The 26,387-nt window shown below is 36.8% G+C and overlaps 1 protein-coding gene across 1 annotated transcript in view; it reads left to right on the forward strand.

Annotated features, from left to right (window-relative positions):
* LMNB1 (lamin B1) overlaps window positions 1-26,387 on the forward strand; it is a 64,766-nt gene that overhangs the window by 14,252 nt on the left and 24,127 nt on the right. The window contains exons 3-6 of the mRNA XM_021009626.1: window positions 9,553-9,709; window positions 11,004-11,129; window positions 11,625-11,795; window positions 13,157-13,282. Of these exons, the coding sequence (XP_020865285.1) occupies window positions 9,553-9,709; window positions 11,004-11,129; window positions 11,625-11,795; window positions 13,157-13,282 (580 nt within the window). The remainder of the gene's footprint in view (window positions 1-9,552; window positions 9,710-11,003; window positions 11,130-11,624; window positions 11,796-13,156; window positions 13,283-26,387) is intronic.

The following is a 26,387-nucleotide window of genomic DNA, read 5'->3' on the forward strand; positions in this document are numbered from 1 at the left end:
GTATGTAATATTTTTTATATATAATTTCAGACTGCTTTCCAGACCAGTCAAACTGACTTACATTTCCACCAACAGGACGTTAGTGAGCTTGTTCTTCTTTCGTTCCTCCAACTACAGCCATAGTCATTTTTTGTCATATTTGCCAAGCCAGTGGATGTAAGATGGGGATATGTCTTTTAGTTGACAGGAATACTTAACTCTATACAGAATCAAAGAATTTAGAGTCAAAAGGAATGTATGCATGGTATGTATGCAGATGATGAAGGTTAGACAGGTGGAGTGATTCACAGAACTGGTAGAGCTGCAGAGCACTTCCTTCTGGCATGAAGTTACATAATGAAATTGAATTAGCAATCAGAAGGATACTTGATGACTGTGGAATCAAATCAAAGAGAATGGGATAATTTTGTGGAATATTACACTGGAATATAGTGAAGTCTGAAAAATTCTCTTTCTTCCACTATAGATTATTTTATTGTTTTTAGTATCTGTGCACGCCCGCGCGCGCGCGCACACACACACACCCCCTGAATTGTAGAACACTAGATATCTGCTGACAAATTACTTTTTTTTTCGTTGTTGCTCTTATTGCAAAATACTTAGGTCATTACAACTTTTTACGTGAGAGACAAGTCACAGTGACTAAAATCTATCTTAACGTTGGCTACATTTTACATCCTGTTTGAGGGAAGTAGTCTAAGCCCTTGCTAAGGTTTAAGTAACTTCCCTATTCTTATCAGCATCACACTTAAAAATAATTTCTTAGCTGAGGTATTTCCTGGAAAGAATTCCTCAGGTAGCTAATCTTATTTGTTCATATTAAACCTTGTTATGACCTCAACATCAGCAGATTATCTTATTTGAATATAGCCTATATTATACTAGGCATTTATTATACTTAACTCATTTTCTTCATTACCTCTGTTAGTAGGAGGTGTGAAAGAGGTGGCTAGGTGGCACAGTAGATAGGGTACTAAGCCTGAAGACAAGAAGACCAGAATTCAAATCCAGCCTCAGATATGTACTAGTCGTGACCCTGGGTAAGTCACTTAATTTCTGTCTGCCTCAATTTCCTCAGCTGTAAAATGGACATAATTATAGCACCTACCTCCCAGGTGCTTAGCACAGTACCTGGCACATTACAGAGGTGCTACACAAATAAATAAATAAATTCTTATTCCCTTCTCTTTCCTTAAGAGATAAGTTTCTGGACTTGTTCAGTTGTGTCTTACTCTTTGTAACCCCACATGGTATCTTGGCAAAGTTACTGGAGTGGTTTGCCATTTCCTTCTTCAGTGAATTAAGGCAAACAGAGGTTGAGAGACTTGCCCAGGGTTATACAGCTAATGAATGTTTGAGGCAAGATCTGAACTCGGGTCTTCCTAACTCCAAGCCCAGCACGCTGTCCACTGAGCCATCTAGGTGCCCATGTTTCTGGATAACTATAAATAAATACCTTCCTTTTTTTCCCTCCCTACTGTATTGACCTCCTGACTCCTAACATCAGTATCTACTCTGAAGGTTTTACCTTGAATAGGTCACAGTGGATTTTGAGGGTCTCTGTGATCCCACTTTAGAACATACTTTTACATGGGGAGGTTTAGGGAAGAAATAGATGGTTTGTCCAGAGAGTTGCAGAGATTAGAATATTTGGTTATTGTAACAAAATGTGATAAAGAAATTGGGGAGCTTGTGTTTGGAATGAAACCACTGTTCAAGGATATAGTGGAAAGAACACTAGGTTTTAAGTCGGAAGACTTGGGTTCAGGTTCAAGTTCTGTCAATAGCTGTATGACCCAAGTAAATTAATCTGTAAACCTCACTTTCCTCCTCTGTATAATGGGGATAATTATGCCTGTACTACCTAGTTCATAGGGATGTTATGAGATCACATGAAATAATAATGTACGTAAGACATTTTATACATTATATGTTATATAAATGTTGGCTACTCTTATTTGTTATTATTAGTAATATAGAAGTATAACTTAGAAACACCTATCTCTTCTCCTTTTTTGATATGTATTTGGTGTTTGGGTGAAAAGAAATAGGAAGTAAAGACTGCACAGTGCTTGGCACATAGTAGGTGCTTTATAAATACTTATTCCCTACTCTCTCCTTTATTGTATTCATTGTTCACATTGTCCTCTTGTTTCTTTCTGCGCATTTCTCTCAGTTATCAGTCTGCAGGCTTCTTCAGCAGTGTCAGTAAGGTACTATAATCAGAATTAAAAATCAGCACTTCCTTCTAGTGATTTATTGGTGTATGAGAATCCCACACAAATTAATTTCATAATGTGTATCTGTTGCGTATTACTCTAGAGATCAAATATAAAGTCCCTTTGGCATTTAAAGCTCTTCACAAGGGAATTGGAAAGCTGGTTTGATATATTGACAGTCACTTGAGTAACTGCTCTCCATCGTGTAAGTTAGTCCAGTGCTTGCCATAGGACTGACCCTTTCCTACCTTGCCAATCTTCTTACATGCTGCTCCTATCCATTACTCTAGAATTCAGCCATACTAGCCTGCTTGCTGTTTCTCTTTCCTGATAATCCATCTCCCATCTCTATGTCTTTGTTTGCACTTGGTGAGTTCCCAATACCTGTAATATTTCAAGTCCCAGCCTCTTAATTGTAAAATGATGGTTTTCCTTTAAGACTCAGCCCAAGTGCCACCTCCTCTATGAAGTCTCTCTTCTCCCTCCTATCTTTGAGGGCCAATCTCTCTTAAGATTACCTTGTATTAACTGTGTTTATTTTATAAGTTTTTTTTATTATTTATATATTATAACTATGTTAATCAATATATTACACAATTATGTAATATTACATGTAATATATTATTATATGTATTTATTTATATTATTACCATCTATTAACTGTACTTATTTTATAAGTTCTGATTTATGTATGTTATCTGTTAGAATGTAAGCTCATTTAGAGTAGCCATTACATTTTCTTTTTCTTGTTTCTTCAGTTTTAAACACAGCGCCTTGACCTTAGTAAGCACTTAATAATATTTGTTGAATGATTGATAAAGTAGTTCTGTGGTCCATATTTTCAATTCCTATCAAGATTTTTCTTTGCAATCTCATTTGTTGTTTTCCTTTATCTGGATTTGGTCATTGCTTATTTGTTTCGTTATTTGTTGGATTGGTTTTGGATTTTTCTTAGCAATTAAAGATCTTCATATTCTGCATTTTCCTTGGTAACTTGGTTGTTAAATAAATATGAAGTGTCAGAATTTTTGTTGTAAAGCTGTGGTTTGATTATGAACATTGATTATCTTTCTATGTAAGTACTATGGGGAGGATTCATATTTATATATTAATCAGTTTTAGTATAATGTTATGTATTTAGTCTGAAAGAATTTGTCTCCTGCTTTCGGGCTTCATTCCTAAGCAGCTCAACTCTTGATAAGTCAGGGGCTTCCCAGATTCCATGAATTGCGACTACATCAGAAGGACTTGATGAAAATGTCATTTCTGTGACACATTCTGGCTATGTGATGCTGGATAAGTTACCTAACCTTTCCTAAGTATATAAATTTCTGAGAAGGGTGCTTATCTCCTTTTGTTGAGTGATTGAAGTCACAAGTCTGGAGAGGGAGAGAGAGAGAGAGAGAGAGAGAGAGAGAGAGAGAGAGAGAGAGAGAGAGAGAGAGAGAGAGAGAGTGTGTGTGTGTGTGTGTGTGTGTGTGTGTGTGTGTGAGAAACTTATAATTGAATTTGATGGAGGGAAATGCAGAGGACAATGAAAAAATTCATTGTTAATGGATTTCTGTAGATGAAACAGTGAATGTATTTCATTATTTTTGTATATTTCAAATTTAACATGGTATTTCCAGTAAAGATTTAATGGTCTATGTCCCCTTCTGAAATGTGCCCATATAGTGGAAATGTGCAGTCAATAAATGTATAAAAAGCTTTTGATAAAGTACAACACTCTTTTATGCTAAAAAACCTACAAAGTGTAGGTAGAGGGATCTTTTTTAAAATATGTGTTTATTTTTAGTTTTCAAGATTCACTTGCACAAAATTTTGAGTTCCAAATTTTCTCCCCATCTCATCCCTCCCCCTACCCCAAGATGGCATGCATTCTGTATACCCCTTCCCCTAATCTGCCCTCCCTTCTATCTCTCTTCCCCCCTTCTCTTATCTCCTTTGGGTTCCAAATTTTCTCCCTTCTTCCTTCCCCACCCACCCTCATTGAAAAAACAAGCAATTCGATACAGGTTATACATGTGTAGTCATGCAAAATACTTCCATAGTAGTCATGTTGTGAAAAACTAAGTATATTTCCTTTCATTCTATCCCACCCCCCATTTATTCTATTCTGTCCTTTGACCCTGTCCTAGAGCGATCTTTTTTAAAAAATCATGAAAAACATCTATCTAAAATCAAAAGAGCATCATGTGAAATTGGGGGTGTACTACGTACCATCTTTTCTAGTAAATGCAGGAGTGAGGAAAGGATGCCCACATCTTATTATGGTTCTGGAAATGTTAGTAACAGCAATAAGACAAGAGAAAGGAATTAAAGGTATAAAGATAGGTAAAGAGGAGTTAAAATTATCCCTGTTTGTTGATGATGAGACAGTTTACTTGGAAAATTCTGGGGAATCAATAATAATACTAATTGAGACTATTAGTAATTTCAGTAAAGGTGCAGTCTACAAAATCCTCAAAAATCAATAACATTTCTATGTAATAGTAACAATACATAACAAACAATAATAGAAAGGCAATTCTCATTCCTAATACCTGTAAAATGGTTAGACTATCTGGGGATCAACCTACCAGAGCTCACAGAAAACTTGTATGGATTCAATTACGAAGTACTCCTTAAAGAAATAGAGAACAACTTAAATAGCTGGAGGAATATTCAGTGTTCATGGCTAGGCCATGCCACTATAATAAAAATGACAATGCTATCAAAATTAATTTACACTTTTAATGCTATTATCAATCAAATTACCAAGGAGATACTTTACAAAACTTGATAAAAATGATAATAAAATTAATTTACAGAAACAAAAATATCTAGACCATCAAGAGAAATTATGTAAAGAAGTAGAGCAGAAGAGGAAAATAGCACTTCCAGACCATAAACTACATTATGTGTACCTTTAGAAAGAAGTCTTTCTTAATCTTTCTGTTGTCATTCTGTTGTTGTTGTGTAAATTTATTCATTTCTCTTGAAGTTCTGTTGTTAGGGGTGTTTGAGAAGCAACTAATCTCTTCGGTTGTGGTTTTCTTTCTAAAAATGTTTTCTAACTTTATTACTGAACAGCCTCATCTGTTTTCTTGTATAGTTAAACTCAGATTTGCTAGGTAGGTCATCTTGATATTTGTTTTTTCTCCTCCTGTTAGAATATTAGCATTAGATCATCGCACAGCATCTTCCAATTGCTCAAATTGGTTTTCTGGACCAGGTCCTCTTCAGTTCTGGTCTTTTATTTAAGCATTAGAAAGGCTTAAAAGTCTTCTCTTCGATTAAAGGTTTATTCTTTCCCCTTGTAGGATTTTTTTCTCAGCTTTGGCAGGTAAGTTTTTCATGGTTGTAAACCTTTCTGTTTTGCTTTTTGGAATGTTGTGTTTTCAACATTTTTAGTAAGAGCTGTCAGGCCTTGTGTGAGCCTAATTATAATTCCTTGGAATTTGAACTCTTTTCTTAATGCTTATGGTATTTTGCCTTTGATGAGAGCTCTAGATTTTTATTATAACATTCCTGGGACTTTTGTTGTTGTGGTTCCTTCTGAGAGTTAATAGGTGGATTATTTCTATAATAGTTCTGGTCAGTTTCCATTTTTCATTTCTTGAAATCTAGTATCCAAGGTGGGGTCTATAATCTCAGTTACTGGGGAATCTGAGGATAAGGGGGATCTCTTGAGCTTGGGAATTCTAAGTTGCATTGAATTTATGCTGCTTGGGCATCCAAACTAAGTTGAGCATCAGTAGGGTGTATGAGAGGCCCCCAGCGTATCCAAGGAGTCGCAGATCAGTCAGAGTTAGGAATGGAGGAGGTCAAAGCTTCCATGTCTATCAGTAGAAGGACTGGGCGCATGAGAAACCCATATACTTTCAGACTGGGTAAGATAGAGAGACCCAGATTTTCAAAAGAAGGAAAGCAGCATGGAAAGAAGAGAGGAAATAAGTGAAATGTAGCGTACAGTCCCCACCCCCACTCCCCTTTTTTAATCATGGTTTTCAGAGAGTCCAGTGATTCTTTTTTGGGTTTTTTGCTTTTTGCTTTTTGGTGAGGCAGTTGGGGTTAAGTAACTTGCCCAGGGTCACACAGCTAGTAAGTGTTAAGTGTCTGAGGCCGGATTTGAATCCAGTGATTCTTAAATAGCCTTCACTCAGCCCATTTTCCAGGTCAGTTGTTTCTGATGATTTCCATCTTTTTTAATCTTTTGGTTTTGTTCTAAGATTTCTTGCTGTTTCAGAGAGTCTCGTTGATTTCTGTTTGGTCTCTTCTGATTTTCAGAGATTCCTTTTTTGTTTACCGCTTACCTTAAGCTTTCCCACTTTTTCTTCTAACTTATTCCCCTCATTCTTTTCTCAATATATTTTTTTTCTTACTCTGTTTCTTCTAGGTTGTCAGGTAGTTTTGTGGCAAATCTTTTTTCTTTTGTCTCTAGATATGGATTTAGTGGATATGGAGTTAAATTTGTAATAATTTTTTCATAGTAGTGTCTTTGTTTTACTCCTCTCTCCAGCTTTAGTTCTAAATTGTAACTTTGTGGCAGGTGCTGGGTTCCCACCCCCTCTGGGGCTTTTGGAAGGGATGTTCACTCTACTTCCACTCACCCTGGGACTCCTGGGTTCTTGTGTTTGATCTCTGCTTCTGAGAAATCAGGCCTCTATTCCCTTTCTGCCTCCTGCCCCAGATCTTTGAGCTTCACAATTCTTGATTTCTGGGGCTTTGTCTGGTTTTCACGAAAAGAGTACTAGCTAAGTCAGAGCCATTGGAACCTGGGCTGAGTCTCAGCACTGCAGTGGCAGGGTGGTTGCTAACCTTGCTAGCCTTGATAACCCTGAGGTTTTTTCAGCAGAGCCCTCTGCTCTCACTGGTTCCCAAGGCAAGCTTGCAGGCTGTACATATTATTTTGGTGCTTATACTTGCTTGGCTGGAGTCCCTTTTCCTGTTGCCCAGTGTTGACTAGGTAAAGACCTGGTATGGAAGAGATCACTTTATTTTTTTTAAAGGCAATCAGGGTTAAGTGACTTGCCCAGGGTCACACAGCTAAGTGTCCAAGGCCATATTTGAACTCAGGTCTTCCTGACTCCAGGGCTGGTGCTCTCTCCCCAGCACCACCTAGATCACCTTTTGTAACTTCTTTATGGATTTCTTAAGTGATATTTGTTCTGGTGTGAATTTTAGGATTTTTCTAGAGTACCTGTATAGGAGCTGGGTAGGTCTGCCTTTTGTTAAGGACGTCTGTTGGCCAGAATTCTCTCATACATTAGAGTTACTGTAGGAAGCATTTATGTATGAAATAAGAAACATGGTCTTCTCACAGCCATAATTTCTAGGCTTCAGGAAATGTCAACAATTATCTAGTTCCATTTGGAATAAAGTGCCTTGATTTTAAATTGTTAATGTGCATAGTGTTTTTTTTTTAATGGTTAGGAATTTTTCAGGCAGTCTTCAGTTAAGCCTGCCATCTTGTGTCTTACAAATCCAGGATTTGAAATATTATTCAAACAAATTTAAGCTTTTTACCTCTGAGATAATTTTTGGCAAGAGAAGCTACTTTGTGGTAGAAAATTGAGCAAAAAATAAAATATAAGTAAATTTCCTATTTCATGACATTTGTCAGTTGGTTACTTTAATGTTGAATAACAAATCAAGAAATAATTTTTTACTTGTTTAGACATTGTTTTGATTTTTCAAGTTTTTTTTAAAAAAATTTCAGTGTGACAGAATTTTACTAGAAATCCATTTCCTGTCCTTAAGCACTGATAGTAGAAATGTACTAGAAAAGGATAAGTCTGGAAATTTAACATTGTTGAGGGGGTTTTATACAGCACTAGTTAAGAGTACAAGTAGTTTAAATGAGCTTTACTGTTTCATAAAATTTCTATTATATAATATGCTAAATGTATTCAAATCATTCTTAGGTTTTATGTAAGTCAGTTTTATGAGGAATAAATTTAGGAATACAGTAAAATCATTAAATTGCACCATACTAATTTGAAATAGGTTGCAGCAATACTTGTAATAGTATATGCATAAGTTGACAATTTAATCTGCGATATTTTAGGTTCTTATTTGTAAATAAGAAGATAATCCAAAACCATTGTGCATTTCCAAGCAAGAGGTTAAGAAATTGAAATTTTTTTTCAATTACGGGTTCAGGATTTTTCTCTGGTAAAGGCCTTTCTGTTTGTGGCATGAGAGGCAGTGTTCCTTATATGTTAGAGAGATGTCCTTCAGACCAGGAAAGACCTAAATTGAAGTGCTGCTTCTGACATGTAGTGTCTTTGTGACCCTGGGGAACTTATCCTCTAAGTGTGCCAGGTTCACTCCCCAGGTTGCAAAGAAGGTGCTAATATGGTATGACGAATTTCCTTATCCAGAGTTCCCCATACCAATAAAATTACAGATCCAATTTCTAATCCCCTATGGTGGTGGATTACTGTATTTTGAAGAGGCAGCGCAATATTGGAAATCACTGGATTTTTAGGGTCAGAAGACTTAATTTCAACCATTCTGATGACCTTTGACAAGTAATTGAAGGAAACTGATTCACCATCTACTTCACAGTTGTGTTCAAAATATGTTGTAAACCTTGAAGGTTCACTTATAAATATGAGCTTTTATTCTTATGTCATTTAGGCCTATTTTAATCATGTTTTATTTACCATTTTTATATCTATGGATAGTACTTGAATGTGATTTTTTTTTTAAGAAAAAATCTAATGTTTTTACTTGGTCAGTCTAGCTTCCCACTTTTGTTTTCTTGAGAGAAACAGAGAGAGAGAGAGAGAGAGAGAGAGAATGTGTGAGAGAGAGAGTGTGTGTGTGTGTGTGTGTGTGTGTGTGTTGTGTGTGTGTGTATGTATGTGTGTGTTGGGTGGAGGGAGAGTGGGCAATATATACTTCTTTTAGCATCCTAATATAGAAAATGGGCTAGAATTCTGATAGAGTACCCCTTCTGGTCATTCAGGACTCATGGCATAAAGAGCTAGCCTTAGAGTCAAGAGGACCTGGGTTTAAGTCTAGCCTTTAGCATATGGCAAGTGATTTAAAGTCTTAATGTCCCAAGCAGCTCTCTAAGATTAAAAGTTGTAAAGTAGGTACAGATCTAGGATGGTAAAAGGAGTTTCTGCCTGGGAAGTGTCCTCCTCCCCACCCCCAAACGGAATGATAGGTCCAATAAAAGAAAAAATAGTGAAACTTCTTTGAAGTAGACTGAATTTTTAAAAGTGGTCCTTTGGTGACTAGTCTGGTTTCAGCAGGAAGGTGGAGGCATAGAAAGTAGGCAGTACAGAATCATTTTAGAGTATTCTGAGGCTGTGTGACAGCTTTCTCAAATTTGTTGTAGTTATGCCAAGAAGGAATCTGATCTTAATGGTGCCCAGATTAAGCTTAGAGAATATGAGGCTTCGCTGAATTCCAAAGAGGCTGCCTTGGCTACAGCACTGGGAGACAAGAAGAGCCTGGAGGGTGACGTGGAGGAGCTAAGGGACCAAGTTGTGCAGGTGAGATAAACGGAAGTCCTGCATTCAGGACATGACAGTAGGTTAACTGTCCTCTCTTGTTAATTCTTTGTAGTCTGCCCTTGGTCATAGTTGGATTAAAAAAAAAGTTTTGAGGTTATTAACAAAGAAAAATATAGTTACCTTATAGTTATTCGTGGACTGAACATCCAGTTTATGGATTAAGTAGTTTTTTTTTTCCTTTTCATCTTTCCCCTAAGGTGACCTTGTGATACAATGGGAAGAGCCTGGGATTTAGAGTCAGAGGACCTGGGTTCAAATCCTAACTTTGCCACTGTATGACCTTGGGCAAGTTACTTAATTTTTCTGGGTGTCATATTTCTTATCTGTAAAACGTGGGGATTAAATTATAAGGGCGTATAACATCCCTTTCAGCTCTAATTCTATGACTCTAAGACTCCACAGGTGCTAACTCCATTTTTATCCCTTCTTATCCATTTTATTCATTCCTCCTCATCTCTATCTCCTGGCTTCTCTGACTTCCTAAAGATCCTAGCAAAAATCCTACTTTTCTGCAAGAAGGCTTTCCTGATCCTCCTTAATACTAGTGCCTTCCCCCTAAGCTTGTCTCCGTATCTTGTTGGTACATTGGGTTTTTTGTTTGTTTGGGGTTTCTTTTTTGCATGTTCTGTCCCCCGTTAAACTGTAGGTTCTTTAAGAGCAGAACTGTTTTTTGACTTTCTTTGTGTATGCTACTCTTAGCACACTGCCTGACACAAAGTAAATGTTTAATAAAATGCTTGTTGATTTGACTTGATTACTTTTCAAAAAGTGAGGTAATGCTGCTCTGGTAAAAGGAAAAGTATAAAATAATTGACCAAAATTAAAAACTTGAATTTCCAATTCAGTTAAAAAAATTCCATTCAGAAAATATTTCTTAAACTCCTTCTGTGTGCCAAGACACTTTTGAATATTTAGCTGTATTCAAGAGATGAATGAAATACTGTGTCTGCCTGAACGAAGCTTACAGTCAAGAGGAGGATGGATTTTATTTATCTTTTCTTTCTTATTCTCCATTAGCAGAAAGTTAGGATTCACTTGATTGTTGCTTTTTGACTGAGCTTGGTATAACTGGAGTGGACATTTAAATATATTCAGTTCAGTAAGGTTACCCACATTATAACAAATATATGATTATGGTATTTAAAATTTAGTAAGTTTGATTTGACTCACTGCTTCAGATTTTCTTACCATAAACTATGATATGACTGTTATATACAGAGATTCTTTTTTCCATATATATATTTATTACCACTAATTATATTACGTTTTCTAGCTGGAAGCTTCCTTAGCAGCTACCAAGAATCAGTTAGCAGATGAAACCTTACTCAAAGTGGACCTTGAGAACCATTGTCAAAGCCTTACTGAAGACCTGGAATTTCGCAAAAATATGTATGAGGAGGTAAAAATATAACTTAAAACTTTAAAGTCAAAACGAAAAATGCGCTTACAGCTGTTGATCTTTTAAAATTATGTTTACTTACATTAGTGACTCACCCATTATTCATCTTAAAAGTGGCGATATAGATAAATTGCTCAAGACCACTGCTGCTGACCAGACAAGGAACTGAAATTGCTGTAATCAAGAATGTGATCTTTTTCATACACTTTCTGAAGACTCCAACAGAAACAGCTTGTTGCTGATTGATTTCTTTTACTGATTCTTTCTTTTACTAGAAATGATGGTCATTCACAATTTTGCTTTAGTAGTTAATTCTAGTGTTTAGTCCCCTGATGATCAGGCAGTTTTTTTTTCCTTAATAGCTGAAAAGTAGTTAATGAGTACCAGGCATAAGTTAGGCATGAGAATGTTAACCTGTGCAATTTCATGGTAATTTTGTGTCTAATGGTTCTTATGGAGGGAGATGAGGTGTTGTTGTCTTTTCTCTTTTCCTAGGAGATCAATGAAACAAGAAGAAAGCATGAAACACGATTAGTAGAAGTGGATTCTGGGCGACAGATTGAATATGAGTACAAATTGGCTCAAGCAGTCCATGAGATGAGAGAACAGCACAGTGAGCAAGTGAAGCTGTACAAACAGGAGCTGGAACAGAGTTATCATGCCAGAGTGAGAAATTATTTCCAAAATTTTTTTTTGGAGTGGACTTGTGATTTCATTAGTACAGGGAACTTCTGATGAGGAACATTCTGTACTAATGCAGGTCACCACTTGCTCAGCAAGTCTTAAAGAGTTGCCTGAGGTTGCAACTACAAGGTTAAATCATTTGGCTGGAGTCACATAATGAATCTATCAGAGACAGTACTTGAACCCGGGTCTTCTTATCTTTGAAGCTGGCTCTTTATCCACTATTCCATGATGCCTTGCCTTTTTAAAAATATTTGTTTAAAAAGTTTCTAATCACTTGACAGAATACAGCATAAAGTCATTGCCAGAAGTTTTTAGTTGCAGCTAAGTTTTACATTTCTGAAATGAATCGCAAATTTGAATTGGTAGAGAAATTATTCCTCTTTTATGCAGTCACAGATTTTCTTAGTGTTATATAAACCAAGCAGTGTTGGGAATCACCAAAAGAATCGTATTTCTAATTCAGACAAAGACCTATGTGGTGAGTATATCCCCTTGACCTGTCTCATCATGATGCAGTGGGTAGAGCACTTGTCCACTCAGATAGAGAAGACCTGAGTTCGAATGTGACTTCAGAAACTTTCTAGTCGTGTGATCCTGTGCAAATTACTTGCCCTCTCTGAGGATAAATATGAGGCATACTCCTCGTTTTCCTGAACTGTAGCACCTACCTCCCAGGGTTATTGTGTAGTATTTATGAAATGCTTAGCACAGTGTTTGGCACGTAGTAGGCACTTAATAAATGCTTGTTTCCTTTCTTCCTTAATGTGAAGAAATCTGATTCTCTCAAAGTTAATTGGGGATTTTTGTTTGTTTTAACAAAGGCTATTTGTAGAACTTAATGCTATAATAATATGCCTTATATCTGGTTTTAAACAAATTTAAATTTACTATTTCTTGATTATTCTTGGCTTCTAGGATCAGGCTAGTTAATTAGCTAATTAACCTAGTAGGTTAAGGGTCTGATATACTTAGTATTTTTTCTGTCCAAGTAACTGCCACACCAGAATTGGTATTTCCCAGTTATCTAATTAGAAGTGTACGTGAGATGTTAAAAATTGAATGGAAAAAACACAATATTAAAAGCTTTGGAGCCATCACTAGCCATATCTTTAACTCACTGAAACTGTCCATGTAGCAAGTAGTAATCAAGTCTAGGGCCAGTTTACCCTGTTAGTTCTCAGTTTCAAGATCGGGAAGCTTCATGATGTTTTTCCTGTATTGCAGCAACTCTTTACTAGCAGAATTATTTATGAAACGTCTCTTGTTGACTTGATGCTTCTGCTTTTGCTTAGTGCTTGTTTACGTAACGAAACTAACTTTATTTTATTTGTTTTGTTTAGCTTGAAAATGCTAGATTGTCCTCAGAGATGACTGCATCCACTGTCAACAGTGCCAGGGAAGAACTGATGGAAAGTCATATGAGGATTGAGAACCTTTCCTCCCAGCTTTCTAACTTACAGAAAGAGGTAAGTAAGCATTTGCTATTAAAATAAAAATCTTCTGACATGGTCTTTATAACTTCTTGTGCCTTGTTTATGCCTCTGCCCTAATAATGATGATATTGATCTCACCTTATATTTATATAGCACTTTATATTTTTCAAAGAACTGTTTCACATAGTATCTCATTCGATCCTTCTAACAAGCCTGTAAATTAGGAAAGGAAGTCATCATTACCCCTGCTTTGTAGTTGAGGAATCCAAGGCTAAGTTAAATGACTTGTTCAGGGTTACATGAGCTGGAACCAAAATCCAATGATTTCTTCATTATTTGACTCAGTCCTCAGTTTTGCCTTAACTCTTCTCTATTCTTCTTTCAAACCTTATTTCTCTTATATCATTCAAGAAAGTCATTGTGAAGAATAATTACAAATCAGAAAAATGTTATATCTTACATGTATTATGTGAATGAGCTTTTTGAGCATGGGATGAGTTAAGGTCAAGGAACATTTTTGTTAGAAACTTTCAGTTTCTTAGATATTATTATAATAATCAAAGTTTATTTACTGCAGCAAGGCACTTTTCACACGTCCCTCATTGATTCACCATCGCGTCCCCACAGAAATTTAATCAAACTTTTTGATCCCTCCTCAAACCTTCTATGAATCCCATCCTCCTGGCTGAGAAGCTTCTTTGCAAACATTGAGTCCATTTGTTGAGATCTCCTTCATCTCTCCCCTTCCTCATCTCACATCACTCAGATGCCTTCTGTCACTGTCTTCTCTCATTCCTGTCTCCCTTGAAGACATGCCCTTTTTTTTCCAAGGCAAACCCCTCTACATGCAAAAGTGATCCCATTTTATTCCATCTTTTCTAGTAGGTTGTCTCCTCATCCCCACTCTTGTTAATCGTCAATCTCTCTCTGTCAAGGCTGCTTCTCCACTACCTACAAACTTGCCATGACTTACCCAGGTTCCAAAAACCTTCACTTGACACACTTATCCATAATAACTATCTTATTATATCTTTCCTCCCTTAATGGCTCAAATCCTTGAGGAGTTGGTCAACAACAGATGCATCCACTTCTTTTCCTCTCATTCTTCACAACTGTCTACAATCTAGCTTCCAGCCTCATCATTCATTTGAAATTTCTCCCTCCAAAGTTATTAAAATCTTTTTATTGCCTAATCTAGTGATCTTTTCTCTATCCTCATCCTTTTTTTACTTCTCTGTAGCCTTTGACAATGTTCATTACCCTCTTCTCTTTGATACTGTCTTCTTTCCAGATTTCTGTGACACTTCTCTCTTCTGCTTCTCCTTCTACATACCTGCATGTCTGAACCCTGCTTCTCAATCTCCTTTGCCAGATCTTCATCCAGGTTGTGCCCCTAACATTAATGTTCCCCATGGCTCTGTCCTGGGTCCTTTTCTCCCTGCATATGATTTCCCTTGGTAATTTCATCATTTCCCACAGATTCACCTCTGTGAAGATGATTCTAAAATCTACTTGTTCAGCTCTTTATTCTTTCCTAACCTCCAATCTTACATCTCCAGCTATTTATTTCCCATCTTAAATTGATTGTCTTGTAGACATGTTAAACTCATTGTGTCCAAAACTGAACACATTATCTTTCAACTCTAATCTTTCTCTCTTCTTACAGTGGAGGTTACGGCCTTCGTCCCAGTCACCCTGGCTAGCAACTGGGTGTCATCCTCGGCTTCTTACTATCTTTCATCTCCTATATCCAATCCATTATCTAATTCTGATTATTCCGTCTTTGTTAACATCTCCCATATTCTCTAGTATACTCCCTGTTCTCTGCTCTGATATTGCCACTACCCTAGTACAGGCCCTCATTACCTTGTACCTGAACTATTGTAAGAGCCTGCTGTTTGGTCTTTCTGCCTCAAGGCTTTCCCTACTCTAGTCTGTCTGACACTTAGTTGTCAAATTGATCTTTCTAAAGTGCAGGTCTGACCCATGTCAGTTTTCCCACCCTGCCACCCTCCAACCCCATTCAGTAAAATGCAGCACCTTCATATTACCACTAGGATCAAATATAAAATCCTAAGTCCTCTGTTTGGCATTCAGAGCCCTTCATTACCTGTCCCCTTTTATCTTCTTACACTTTACTTCCTTCCATGTACTCTGTGATCCATGACACCAGCTTCCTTGCTTTTCCTTGTACAAAACACTCCATTTCCTACCTCTCTGTGTTTTCAGTGTCTTGCCCCTCTCCTGGAGGAGGAGAATTCTCTCCTTCCTCATCTCTGCTTCATGGCTTCCCTGACTTCAAGTCCCAGCTAAAATCCCACTTTCCATAAGAAGTCTTTTCCTTTCCCCCAGTTGATTATTTCTGATTTATTCTGTGTATAGATCATATTTGATTATAGTTTTTGCATGTAGTCTTCCTCATTAGACTATGAGCTCCATGAGAACAGGGATTTTTTTTTTTAATCCCCAGCACTTAGCACAGAGCCTGGTATATATTAAGTACTTAATAAATGATACCGTGGTTAAGAGTCAGGAAGTGGGGGAGAGGAGGATGGAAAATGAGCATTTATATAGCATCTACTATGTGCTTAGTGCTTTACAAATACTATCTCACAAATACTATCCGACAAGGTAGATGCTATTTATCCTCATTTTATAGTTGAGGAAACTGAGGAAAGCAGTGGTTAAGTGACTTGTCTAGGGTTGCACAGCTGGTAAATATCTGAGGCCAAATTTGAACTCAAGTTTTCTTAACTCTGGGTCCAGCACTCCAAGCTTCCTTAGGAAGACCTGGATTTTAGTCTTATCTTTGCATATACTATATGACCTTGGGAAGGTCATTTAATCTCTCAGTACCCCAGGTAACTGAGGCTGCTTTGGAGAAGTAAAGCCAAAGACCTAAGAACAAATCCAGCCTCAGACAATGGCTGTCTGTGTGACCTTAGGCAAGTCACTTAACTCTATTTGCCACAGTTTCCTCTGAGGTAGAAGGTTGTGGGGATCAAATGAGATAATATTTGTAAAGCACACTTAGCATAGTGCCAAACACAAAGTAGGCATTATACGATGCTGATTCCTTTCCCTTTCTTAAAACTAAATTGCAGAATAGTTGCTAATCTTCCTTGTTGAAGGAGTTTTCTCATCTCCAGTTTCCTATAGCAATGAAGTTACAGTGTGTATACCAAAACAATAGCATTCCCATTTTATAAATTAGAAAACTAAGACTCAGAAAGGTTAAGTGACTAGTTCAAGGTTATGTAGAAGTCCACATATCAATTTGTCTTTTAGACATTTCCTACTGGGTGTCTCATAGGCATCTCAAACTTAACCAGTCCAGATAGATTTTGTTCTCTCTATATCCTTCCTATCCTTTTCCCCACCTTTTTTCTTCATTCTTCCTCACTTTCCCTTCCCTTCATATAAAATTATTTACCAGATCTTGCTAATTCTACCTTCACAACATGTCATACATCTGTCCTCTCTACTCACATACCACCTTAGTTCAGTCTCTCATCACCTATCACCTAGGTTATTGCAGCTGCCTCCTAATTGACCTTCTCTGGCTCCCATCTCTCATCATCCCATTCTTATACCTTGCTGCCAAAATAGTTTTCCTTAAGTGAAGATCTAACTGTTTGATGCCCCTACTCAATCAACACTAATGACTTCCTATTGATTGCCTTTTTAGGACCAAGATGGCAAAGTAGAAGGAAGCGCAGTTTCTGGTCCTCCATTAAACAAACCAATTACTAAATAAATACCTTAGCTCTTTTTTATAAGCAGTAGAAATGCTGTAGATCCTCTTAGGGATGAAAGTGAAAGGCTTCAGAGCTCAGCTGTAAGAAATCCCATAGGAGACAAAAACAAAAGTAAAAATGAAAGACTTGGAGCTAAAAGCTAAAGTAGGGAGTGATCCCCTGGGGGAATAAAGTGAAACTGAAAGACTTCAGTGAAAAGAAATAACAAAACAGCACCTATGGTTAAGAAAAAAAAAATCTGTGTAAAGAATAAAAGTCTCCACTCAGAGTGACAGTTCATTTTAGATGGAGAAAATGGATTGAGGAATAAAAAGGCCTTACTGTGGTGAGGTAAATAAAAATAAGGAGGCTTTAGTTAGGCCTTTCCCACCAAGTATGAGCCGCCTCAAACTGAACTGAAATTAGAGAAAAGACCTCTCCTTCTCTCTTCCCATCTAAAGAAAAAGACTTCAACTGCAGATATAGGAGAGGAGAACTCTGGAGTCCGTGGTAAAGGAGAAGGCACTTGTTAAAACCCTAACCTGAGGACAGAATCCGAACTAAAGACCCTTCCTTTCCCTTAATGAATGAGAGGAATTGCCTCTTATTCCCTCTTCTTCATTCTCTCCTTTCCCTCTTATATTCCTGATGAGTAAAATGTATTTCTGCACCCCTGTGTGTGTCTGTCTGTGTATTCTTCCTTCCTTTGACTAATTCAGATGAAAGTGAAATTTAAGTGTTACCCACTCCTGTTACCCAAATTATATAATTGTCCTCACTTTTCTTCTCTCTTTTACCCTCTAGTTTATAATCCTTTCCCCTTCCCTTTCCTTGCTTCTTTTAATATCAAAATTTAAAAAAACAAATTTAAAAAAATGTCCAGGCCTTCTGTCTCATTAGACTCCCTTTATGATTCCTGATAACAACAGGGGTCTGAGGGGATACATATATATCATCTCCCCATAAAACAGTTCACTTCTTTTTGGTCCTTTATAATTGCTTGCTTATATTTACCATGTTTTTGTGGGGGAGGGTTTCTTGATTTTTTTAAATCCCCAGGGATTAGCAGTGGTTTTTGGCAATGTTGGTAGGTGCTTAATAGATGTTTATTGACTGACTTGACTCCAGTGTTTGTATTTCAAAGTTGCTATTCATCTCAGGTCTTTTTATCAGCAATGGTTGGTAATACTCTTTCATTGTAGGTCCATTTTTTTTCTCTTGCATCACTAGACTCAATTTGATAAAATTCTTGGTTGTAAGCCTATATCTTGTTTTCTGGAATTTTGTATTCAAGTTCCTCCACTCTTTTAAGGTGGTAACTGCTAAATCTTGTATGATTCTGATTGTGGATCCTTGGTGTTTGATTTCTTTCTTTCTGGCTACTTTTTTCTTTGACCTTCAGATTCTGAATTTTGGCTATAATGTTCCTACAGATTTTTATTTTGGGGTTTTTCAGGTGGGGCCTGGTAGATTCTATTTTCATTTTGTTCTCTGCTTCTAAGATTCTGGACCGTTTTATGCTATCTTGAAATATGATTTCTAGGCTCCTTTTTTGGTCATGAATTTCAGGCAGTTCAGTGATTCTTAAATTATATTTCTCTGTTTTCTAGCTCACTTGTTTTTGCTATGTGATACTTTGTACTTTTTAACATTTTTTCAGTCTATTACCTTTTTAAAATACTACTTCTACTCTTTTAAAGTCATTAACTGCTTTTCAATTCATAGTAATTTTCAAAGTTTGTTACAGGTGTAAGGTGTTGCACCTCTTGGCTTCCAGTGTTTTCTTCTGGAGCTCTCATTACACTTCCCTTTTTGAAAAAGCAATCTTCATTCTTAAAAAATAAAATCATTTTAGCTCTTTTTTGTAATTTCTTCATTTCTTCTAGGAATGTTGTCCTTGTGCTCACACTGTTTTTTTTTTCTTGTAGCTCTTTTAAAGTCATTGTCTTCTGGGTTGGTATATTGAGTGTCCTGGTTAATATAATAGCTCTCTATGGTGAGATTTGTTGTCGCGGTTGAAGGCTCATTCTCCTAGCTTTACTTCCTGCCTTTGGACTTTGTGTTAGGGCCAGGCTCTGTGCACTCTGGGCAGGAATGACTGTTGTATGCTTAGTCCTATTTTGTGCCTTCTTGTGCCTTGCTGCTGCTTTCTTAGGGTCTTAAGTATTATGTTGTTCTAGGATCTCAAGGACAGTTCAGTCTGGAGGTCTGCAAGTTTTCAGCACAATCAGGCTGACCCAGGGCAAAGTCTGAGCTCTGGAAGTAATTCTTGACCTGCACTGGGGACAAGAAAGCACAATTGTGGGTTTGCTGCTTGGTTGGACCTCCATTAGACTGCTACTAGACGTAGCTGCTGATAGCCAGCTGGAAAAATTTTGCAGTTTCAGAGAAACAGCTGCTGGCTCCCCTGCCCTGGTTATGCCACTGAACTGCCTGTGGTCAGGACCACGTTGCTGCTGCTTACTTCTTTATTTACTCCTTGTTTAGGATCTAGCCTATAGCCCAAGACTGCTTCCCACCCTGAGCTGATACTCCTCGTCATAGGTCCTCTTATCAGTCCACACTGGATCTAGCACCTGCCTGGGTCCCAGGGAAGTGATTGACAGTGTTGACAGCCCCTGTTCCTGCTCCCTACACAAAGCCAGGCCTCTCTGTGCCTTAACCAGTACCTCTTCTTGCTCTAGTCTTCAGTCCTTTTGTAGGCAGGACCTTGTTCAATCCCTTGTTCATTCTCTGTCCGTGAAGGCTATGTGGCCTCTTTTGACTAGACCTTGGCCCCAGTGTCCACAGTTCTCTCTGTCTTTTGCTCATGTGCACTGGAAAAATGACTCCCTATGACATTTTTCTTGGATTTCCCAATCAGAACTTGGTCTGGTGCATTTTCCAGATCTTTGTGGAATAGTTGTGGTGGAAAGGTCAGTTGTACTATTTCCTTTTATTTCCCTAGCTTGGCTGGTTTCCCCACAACTTGTTATGAAAGGCACAAACGACTGAGAGATCCTGTGCCATATCCACCTTATAAGAGTGACCGTCATGTATCATCCATCTCATAATAGGCAATTCTGGGGAAAGGGTGATGGTATGACCTTGCAACATCTACCCAGTAGCAACTAATACTGAGTAGCAGGTGAGTAACTTCTTTTATTTGTTTACTAAAAAATTTTTTTCAATTATCATGGTTTTATTTTTTTCTCCTCCTACCTCAGTTCCCACTGGAGAAGAAAAAATAAATAAAAACAAATCCCTTGTGAAAAAGCAAGAAAAAAAATAAAACAAAATGTGCTCCAGCCTGGACTCTGGAGTTCCTCTGTCTGGACAAGGATAGCATTTTTCTTCATGAGTCTTTTGGAGTTGTGGTTGATCAATATTACTAAATCATTTGCAGTTGATTTTCTTTACAATATTGCTATTATTATGCAAATTATTCTTCTGGTTCTGCTCACTTCACTTTGCATAACTCCATATAAGTCTTCCTAGGTTTTTTCTGAAACCATCTGCTTTATCATTTCTCACAGCATAATAGTATTCCATCACACTCATAGACCATAGCTTATTCAGCCATTCCCCAATTGATGGGCATCCTCTCAGTTTCCAGTTCTTTGCCACCATAAAAACAGCTGCTTTAAAAATTTTCATACATAGAGAGCCTTTTACTCTTTCTTTGTTCTGTTTAGGGTATAGACCTAGTAGCTGTATTGCTTGCTCAGAGGGCATGCTCAGTTTAATGACGTTTGGGGCATAGTCCCAAATTGCTTTCCAGAATTGTTGAACTAGTTCACAAATGCACCGTTGGTGCATTAGTGAACCTCTTTTTCCATATCCCCTCCAACATTGTCATTTTCCTTTCCTGTCATCTTAGCTAATGGGTATGAGGTGGTACCTCAGATATGTTTTAATTTGCATTTCTCTAATTACTAATTATTCAGAGCATTATTTCATATAATTGCTTGATAGTTTTGAGTTCTTCCTCTGCAAGCTACTTATGATATCCCGTGATCATTTATCATTTGGGGGATGGCTCTTGTTCTCATAAATTTGTCTTATTTCCCTGTATATTTGAGAAATGAGACCTTTATCAGAGAAACTTTCTGCAAAGATTCCTACCCCCCGTTTCATGCTTCTAACTTTAGCTATAGTTTTTGTTTGTGCAAAAACCTTAATTATTTGTTATCAAAATTATCAATTTTACTTCTTAATAGCCTGTCTGTATTTTGTTTGGTCATGAGTTTTTCTCCTATCCATAGATCTGATAGGTAATTTCTTCCATGCTTCCCTAATTTGCTTATGATACCACTTATTATGTCTAAATCAAATGCCTGTTTTTCAGCTTAACTTGGTATGTGGTGTGAGAAATTGGTCTGTGCCTAGTTTCTGCCACTTTGGATCACTGCCTTTGCTGTATCCCATAGGTTTTGATATCTTGTCTCTTTATTGTCATTCTATTTAATGAAATTATTGATTGTTTCTATGATTTGTTCTTTACTTATTCTTTAAGATTAGGTTGTTTACTCTCCCTTTAATTTTTAATCTGTGTTTCTGTGGTCCCTTATTAAGTATACTTTTTATTGCATTGTGATCTGAAAAGGATACTTTTAATGTTTTTGCTTTTCTGCTAACTTCATTTTCCTAATATATGTTCTAATATATAATATGACCTAATATATAATGTTTGTAAATGTACCATCAAGTGCCAATAAAAAGGTATATCCTTTCTATTTTTATTCCATTCTCTCCAGATATCATCTAACTTATATAAAATTCTATTCACTTCCTTGATATCATTCTTATTTGGTTTTTTTGTTGTTAGATTTACCTAGTTCTATCTTTACCCATAAGTTATTTAACTTTACTTTAAAAAATTTAGATGCTATAGTTGTTGGTGCATCATATAGGTTCAGTATTTATACTGATTTATTGTCTATGGTACCTTTATAAAAATGTAACTACCCCATTTATCTCTTTTAATTAAATCTATTTTAGCCATAACTTTGTCTCAGATCATAATTGCTACCCTTGCCTTTTTTGCATCAGCTGAAACAGTAAATTCTTCTGCAGCCCTCCGTTTTAACTCTGTGTGTATCTCTCATTCTTAAATGTTTTTTTTTGTAAACAACGTACTTCTGGATTCTGATTTTTAATCTGTTCTGTTGTCTGTTCCATTTTATGGGTGAGTTCATTCCCTTCATATTCAAAGTTATTATTTGTGAATTTCCCTCCATCTTATTTCTCAGCCTCTCTCTCTCTCTCTTTTTTTTTTGGTGAGGCACTTGGGTTAAGTGACTTGCCCAGGGTCACAGAGCTAATCTCAAGTGTTTGAGGCTGCATTTGAACTCAGATTCTCCTGACTGCAAGGCTGGAGCTCTATCCACTGCGCCACCTAGCTGCCCCTTGGCCTCTCTTTTTACCCTATCCTTGTTACCTTATCTTCTCCCCTCACCCTCCTCTTTCTTATTCTACCCACCCTTCTAAGAGTCCCTCCCTTATCCTCTTCCCCCCACCCTCCTAAATCTTAATCTACACACTCTTCTAAAAGTAGTAAAGAGTTCGACTTTAATGAGTGTCTTATAATTAGTCTTTGATGTTTTCCTTATATTTCTGGATCTTTTATATCAAACTTTTAATTGAGTTGTAGTCTTTTTGTTACAAATACCTGAAAGTCTTTCAGTTCATCAAATGTCCATTTTTCATTCAGGATTATACTCGACTTTGCTGAATAAAATCATTCTTGTTTGTAAACCTGGCTCTTTTGCTCTTTGAAATATGTCTAAGACCCTATGGTCTTTTAGCATAGAAGCTGCTAGGTCTTATGAAATCCTGATTGTATCTCCGCAATATTAAAATTGTTTGTTTCTTGTTGCTTGCAATATTTTTTCTTTCACATGGGAATTTTGAAACTTAGCTATTTCCTATACCAGGGCTTCTTAAACTTTTTCCACTCACAGCCCATTTTCATGTTGTAGCAGCCTTCATTGGCCTTGCATGGCCTGAGGCATGTGCAGTGCAAGGTGCCCATGCTTTATGTTAAGAACCAATGCTGCAGTGAAGTTGTGTGATACAACAGGGGCAAGTGCTGCCAGAAACACCTCGAATTCATTACGCATTTGATTTTTAATTAATTTTTGGTCATTGTATGTTCAGAAGCCTTTTACTGTTGCTAAATTTTTCACAATCCCATATAGGGTCACAAGTCAGTTTGAGAAGCGCTGTTCTATGTCAAGAGGCATTACACATAATGGATCTGTAGTTTCATGTGCAATCATCTTTTTTTATTATATTGTGTTATGGAAATGCTTGTTTTATTCTGTAAATTAACTAACTAAATTTTAATAAGTAGATACAATTCATTATTTTAAGAAAAGTTCTATTGCTATGCTTTCTAGTGTTTTTAATAAGAATGGGTGTTGTATTTTGTCAAAACCTTTTTCTGCATCTGTTGAAATAATCGTATTATTTTTGTTGTTATTGATATGGTCATTTGTACTTATAGTTTTCCTTAAAAGCATTCCTAATATAAATACAGTCTGGTCATAGTGTATGAACTTTATGAGATATAGTAATAATGGCCTTGCTTGTATCTTATTTAAAAGTTTTGCATCAGTATTCTATCCTTTGACTCTTCCTGGGTTAGGTATTTAGACTATGTTTGTGTGTAATCGTTTCTTTACCTATTTTTTCAAAAGTTTATGTAACGTTGGAATTAATCGTTCTTTGGATTTTGGTAGAATTTGCTTATAAAATTTGGTGCTAAGTTGTTTCTGAGGTTGTTTTTTCCTTAGGACCTCTTTTTATGGATTATCGATTTCTTTTTCTAAGACAATGTTTCTTAAATATTCTATTTCTTCCTCTTTTAATCTAGGCAGTTTACATTTTTGTAAACATTTATCCATTTCCTTTAGATAGTCAATTTTATTGGCATATAGTTGGGCAAAATTACTCCTAATAATTGCTTTTGTGTCACCTTCATGGGTTGTGAGTTAACTTTTTTCATTTTTTACATTTGTAAATTCGTTTTCTTTAAAAAACACACACATACACACACACAATATAGCTATCTATTTTATTGTGTAAGAACTATTTTCCTGAATCCCACAATGCCTTATTGTTGTCATTATCTTTAATCAAATTGCTGGGTTTTTTTTTCAACCTACTCATCCTTTACAATTAGGTTATTTAGTTTCCAATTAATTTTTCATCAATACTTGAAAGTCCTTTTATTGAATGTAATTCTTATTGCGTTATGGTCAGAAAAAGATGTATCTAATATTAATGTTTTTCCACATTTGTTTGTGAGGTTTTTATTTACTAATACATGGTCAATTTTAGTGAAGGTGTCATGCACAGTTTTCTGTCCAGTATTTTTCAGAAGTTTATCGTATCTAGCTTTTTAAAAATCGATTGATCTCATCTTCTTTGATTTGTGATTAGATTTATGTAGGTCTGAGAGTGGTAAATTGAGGTTTCCCTACTTTTAAAGTTTTATGGTCTATTTCTTCCTGTAACTCATTTAACTTTTCCTTCCAACAATTTGGATGCTATGCCATCATAGTAATTCATCATCTGTGGTTCCTTTTAGCAGAAAAGCAGTTTCCCTGATTATCTCTTTCAATTAGGTCTGCTTTTGTTTTGTCTTAGATCATGATTGCTACCCTTGCTTTTTTTTTTTAACTTCAGTTGAAGCAGAGTAGATTCTGCCTCTCCCCCTTATATAAACTCCGTGTATCTTTCTGTTTCAAGTGTGCTTTTTGTAAATAATATTGTTGGATTTTGGTTTCTGATCCATTCTGCTGTCCTCTTCTGTTTCATGGGTGAATTAATCCCATTCATATTTATATTCATGATTGGGTTTTGGGTTTTTTTTGTTTATTTGGTTTTTTTTTGTGAGGCAATCAGGGTTAAGTGAGTTGCCCAGAGTCACACAGCTAGTAAGTGTTAAGTGTCTGAGGCTGGATTTGAACTCAGGTCCTCCTGACTCCAAGGCCAGAGCTCTATTCACTATGCCATCTAGCTGCCCTTATAGTCATGATTATTATCTGTATTTCCCTCCATCCTATTCTCTTATTTTTTTTTAGCTATCCTTCTACTCTGTTCCTTCCTCAGTAGTCTGTTTTGCTCCTGACAATAACCTCTGTTTATTTGCCTTCCTTTTTACACTATTGCCACAGCCTCTTAACTCTTTTCCCTCCTACTTACCTGTTGGGTAAGATGAATTTCTGTACCCAAATGTGCATGTATGTGTATTCTTCTTCCTTGAACAAGTTTAGATTAGAGGGAGGTTCAAATGTTGCCTACTCCACCATCCCTTCCCCTTACTCTCTCTCTTCCATTATATAAACTCTTCCTTGTGTGTCCCATTTATATGAAATAAATTTCCCCATTCTCTCCCACTTTTTCCCCCTCTCACAGTGTATCCTCCTTTTTCACCCTTCCATTCTGCTTCTGAGATCATCCCAACATAATAGAATTATATTCAGGCCCTCTAAGTTGTTGTTGTTTGTCCTTTGTTTTTTAAGAGGACCGTTGACATCACAGAGTGATACTGAGTTGAGTATGAATTGGATTTAATTGAGGCAGAGTTGCACAAAGTCGTTAGCCTCACTCTATCTTCCAGAGTTTTTGAAGTCCAATAGCAAGATAAAAGCCAAGACAGTTGGCGATGGTGTGGAATGCAGTGGATGACCTTGGTGTCTTCAATGTCTGACCAAGCTCTAAGCACTCCACGGTGCCTGCTTCAGCTGCTTTCATGGCCGTTGGAACACATTGTTCTCATTAGCCCATTCCACCAGGGGAAGTCTTCATATGCTTGGGGAAGACATCTCCCTCACTCACCAACAGGTTTTAGGTCTGTTGGTTACACTTAACCTATTTTAGCGCATCTGCCAAGACGGTCTTACTAAGGTGTGGCTGCTGTGCACGGGTGAGAGTTGAATGGCGAGTGGATACCAGAGGTAGATGGACAGCCCTGAAAAGGCTTGTAATAATAAAGTTCTGAGGGATTATATGTATCATCTTTCAGTATAGAATTGAGGGTACTGTTTGATACTGTAAACAGATTGAGGGTAAACAGTTTAACCGTGTTTAGTCCCTTGTTTGTGATATTTCTCATTCATATTTACCTTTTTATGCTTCTCTTGAGTCTTATTTTTGAATGTCAAATTTTCCATATAGCTTTCGTCTTTTTATCAGGAATGCCTGAAAGTCTTCTGTTTCATCAAATGTTCCAGGCCCCCCCCCTTTTTTTTTTGCTTATTAGATTATACTCAGTTTTGCTGGCTAGGTTATTCTTGTTTGTAATCTCACTGTCTTTGTTTTCCAGAATGTCATATTCCATGGCCTCTGATTCTTTAATGTAGAAGCTGCTAAATCTTGTGTGATCCTAACTGTGGCTTCATAGTATTTGAATT

This window comes from Phascolarctos cinereus, unplaced genomic scaffold (genome assembly GCF_003287225.1).
Source record: "Phascolarctos cinereus isolate Bilbo 61053 unplaced genomic scaffold, phaCin_HiC Scaffold_4;HRSCAF=312, whole genome shotgun sequence".
NCBI classification, from domain to species: domain Eukaryota; kingdom Metazoa; phylum Chordata; class Mammalia; order Diprotodontia; family Phascolarctidae; genus Phascolarctos; species Phascolarctos cinereus.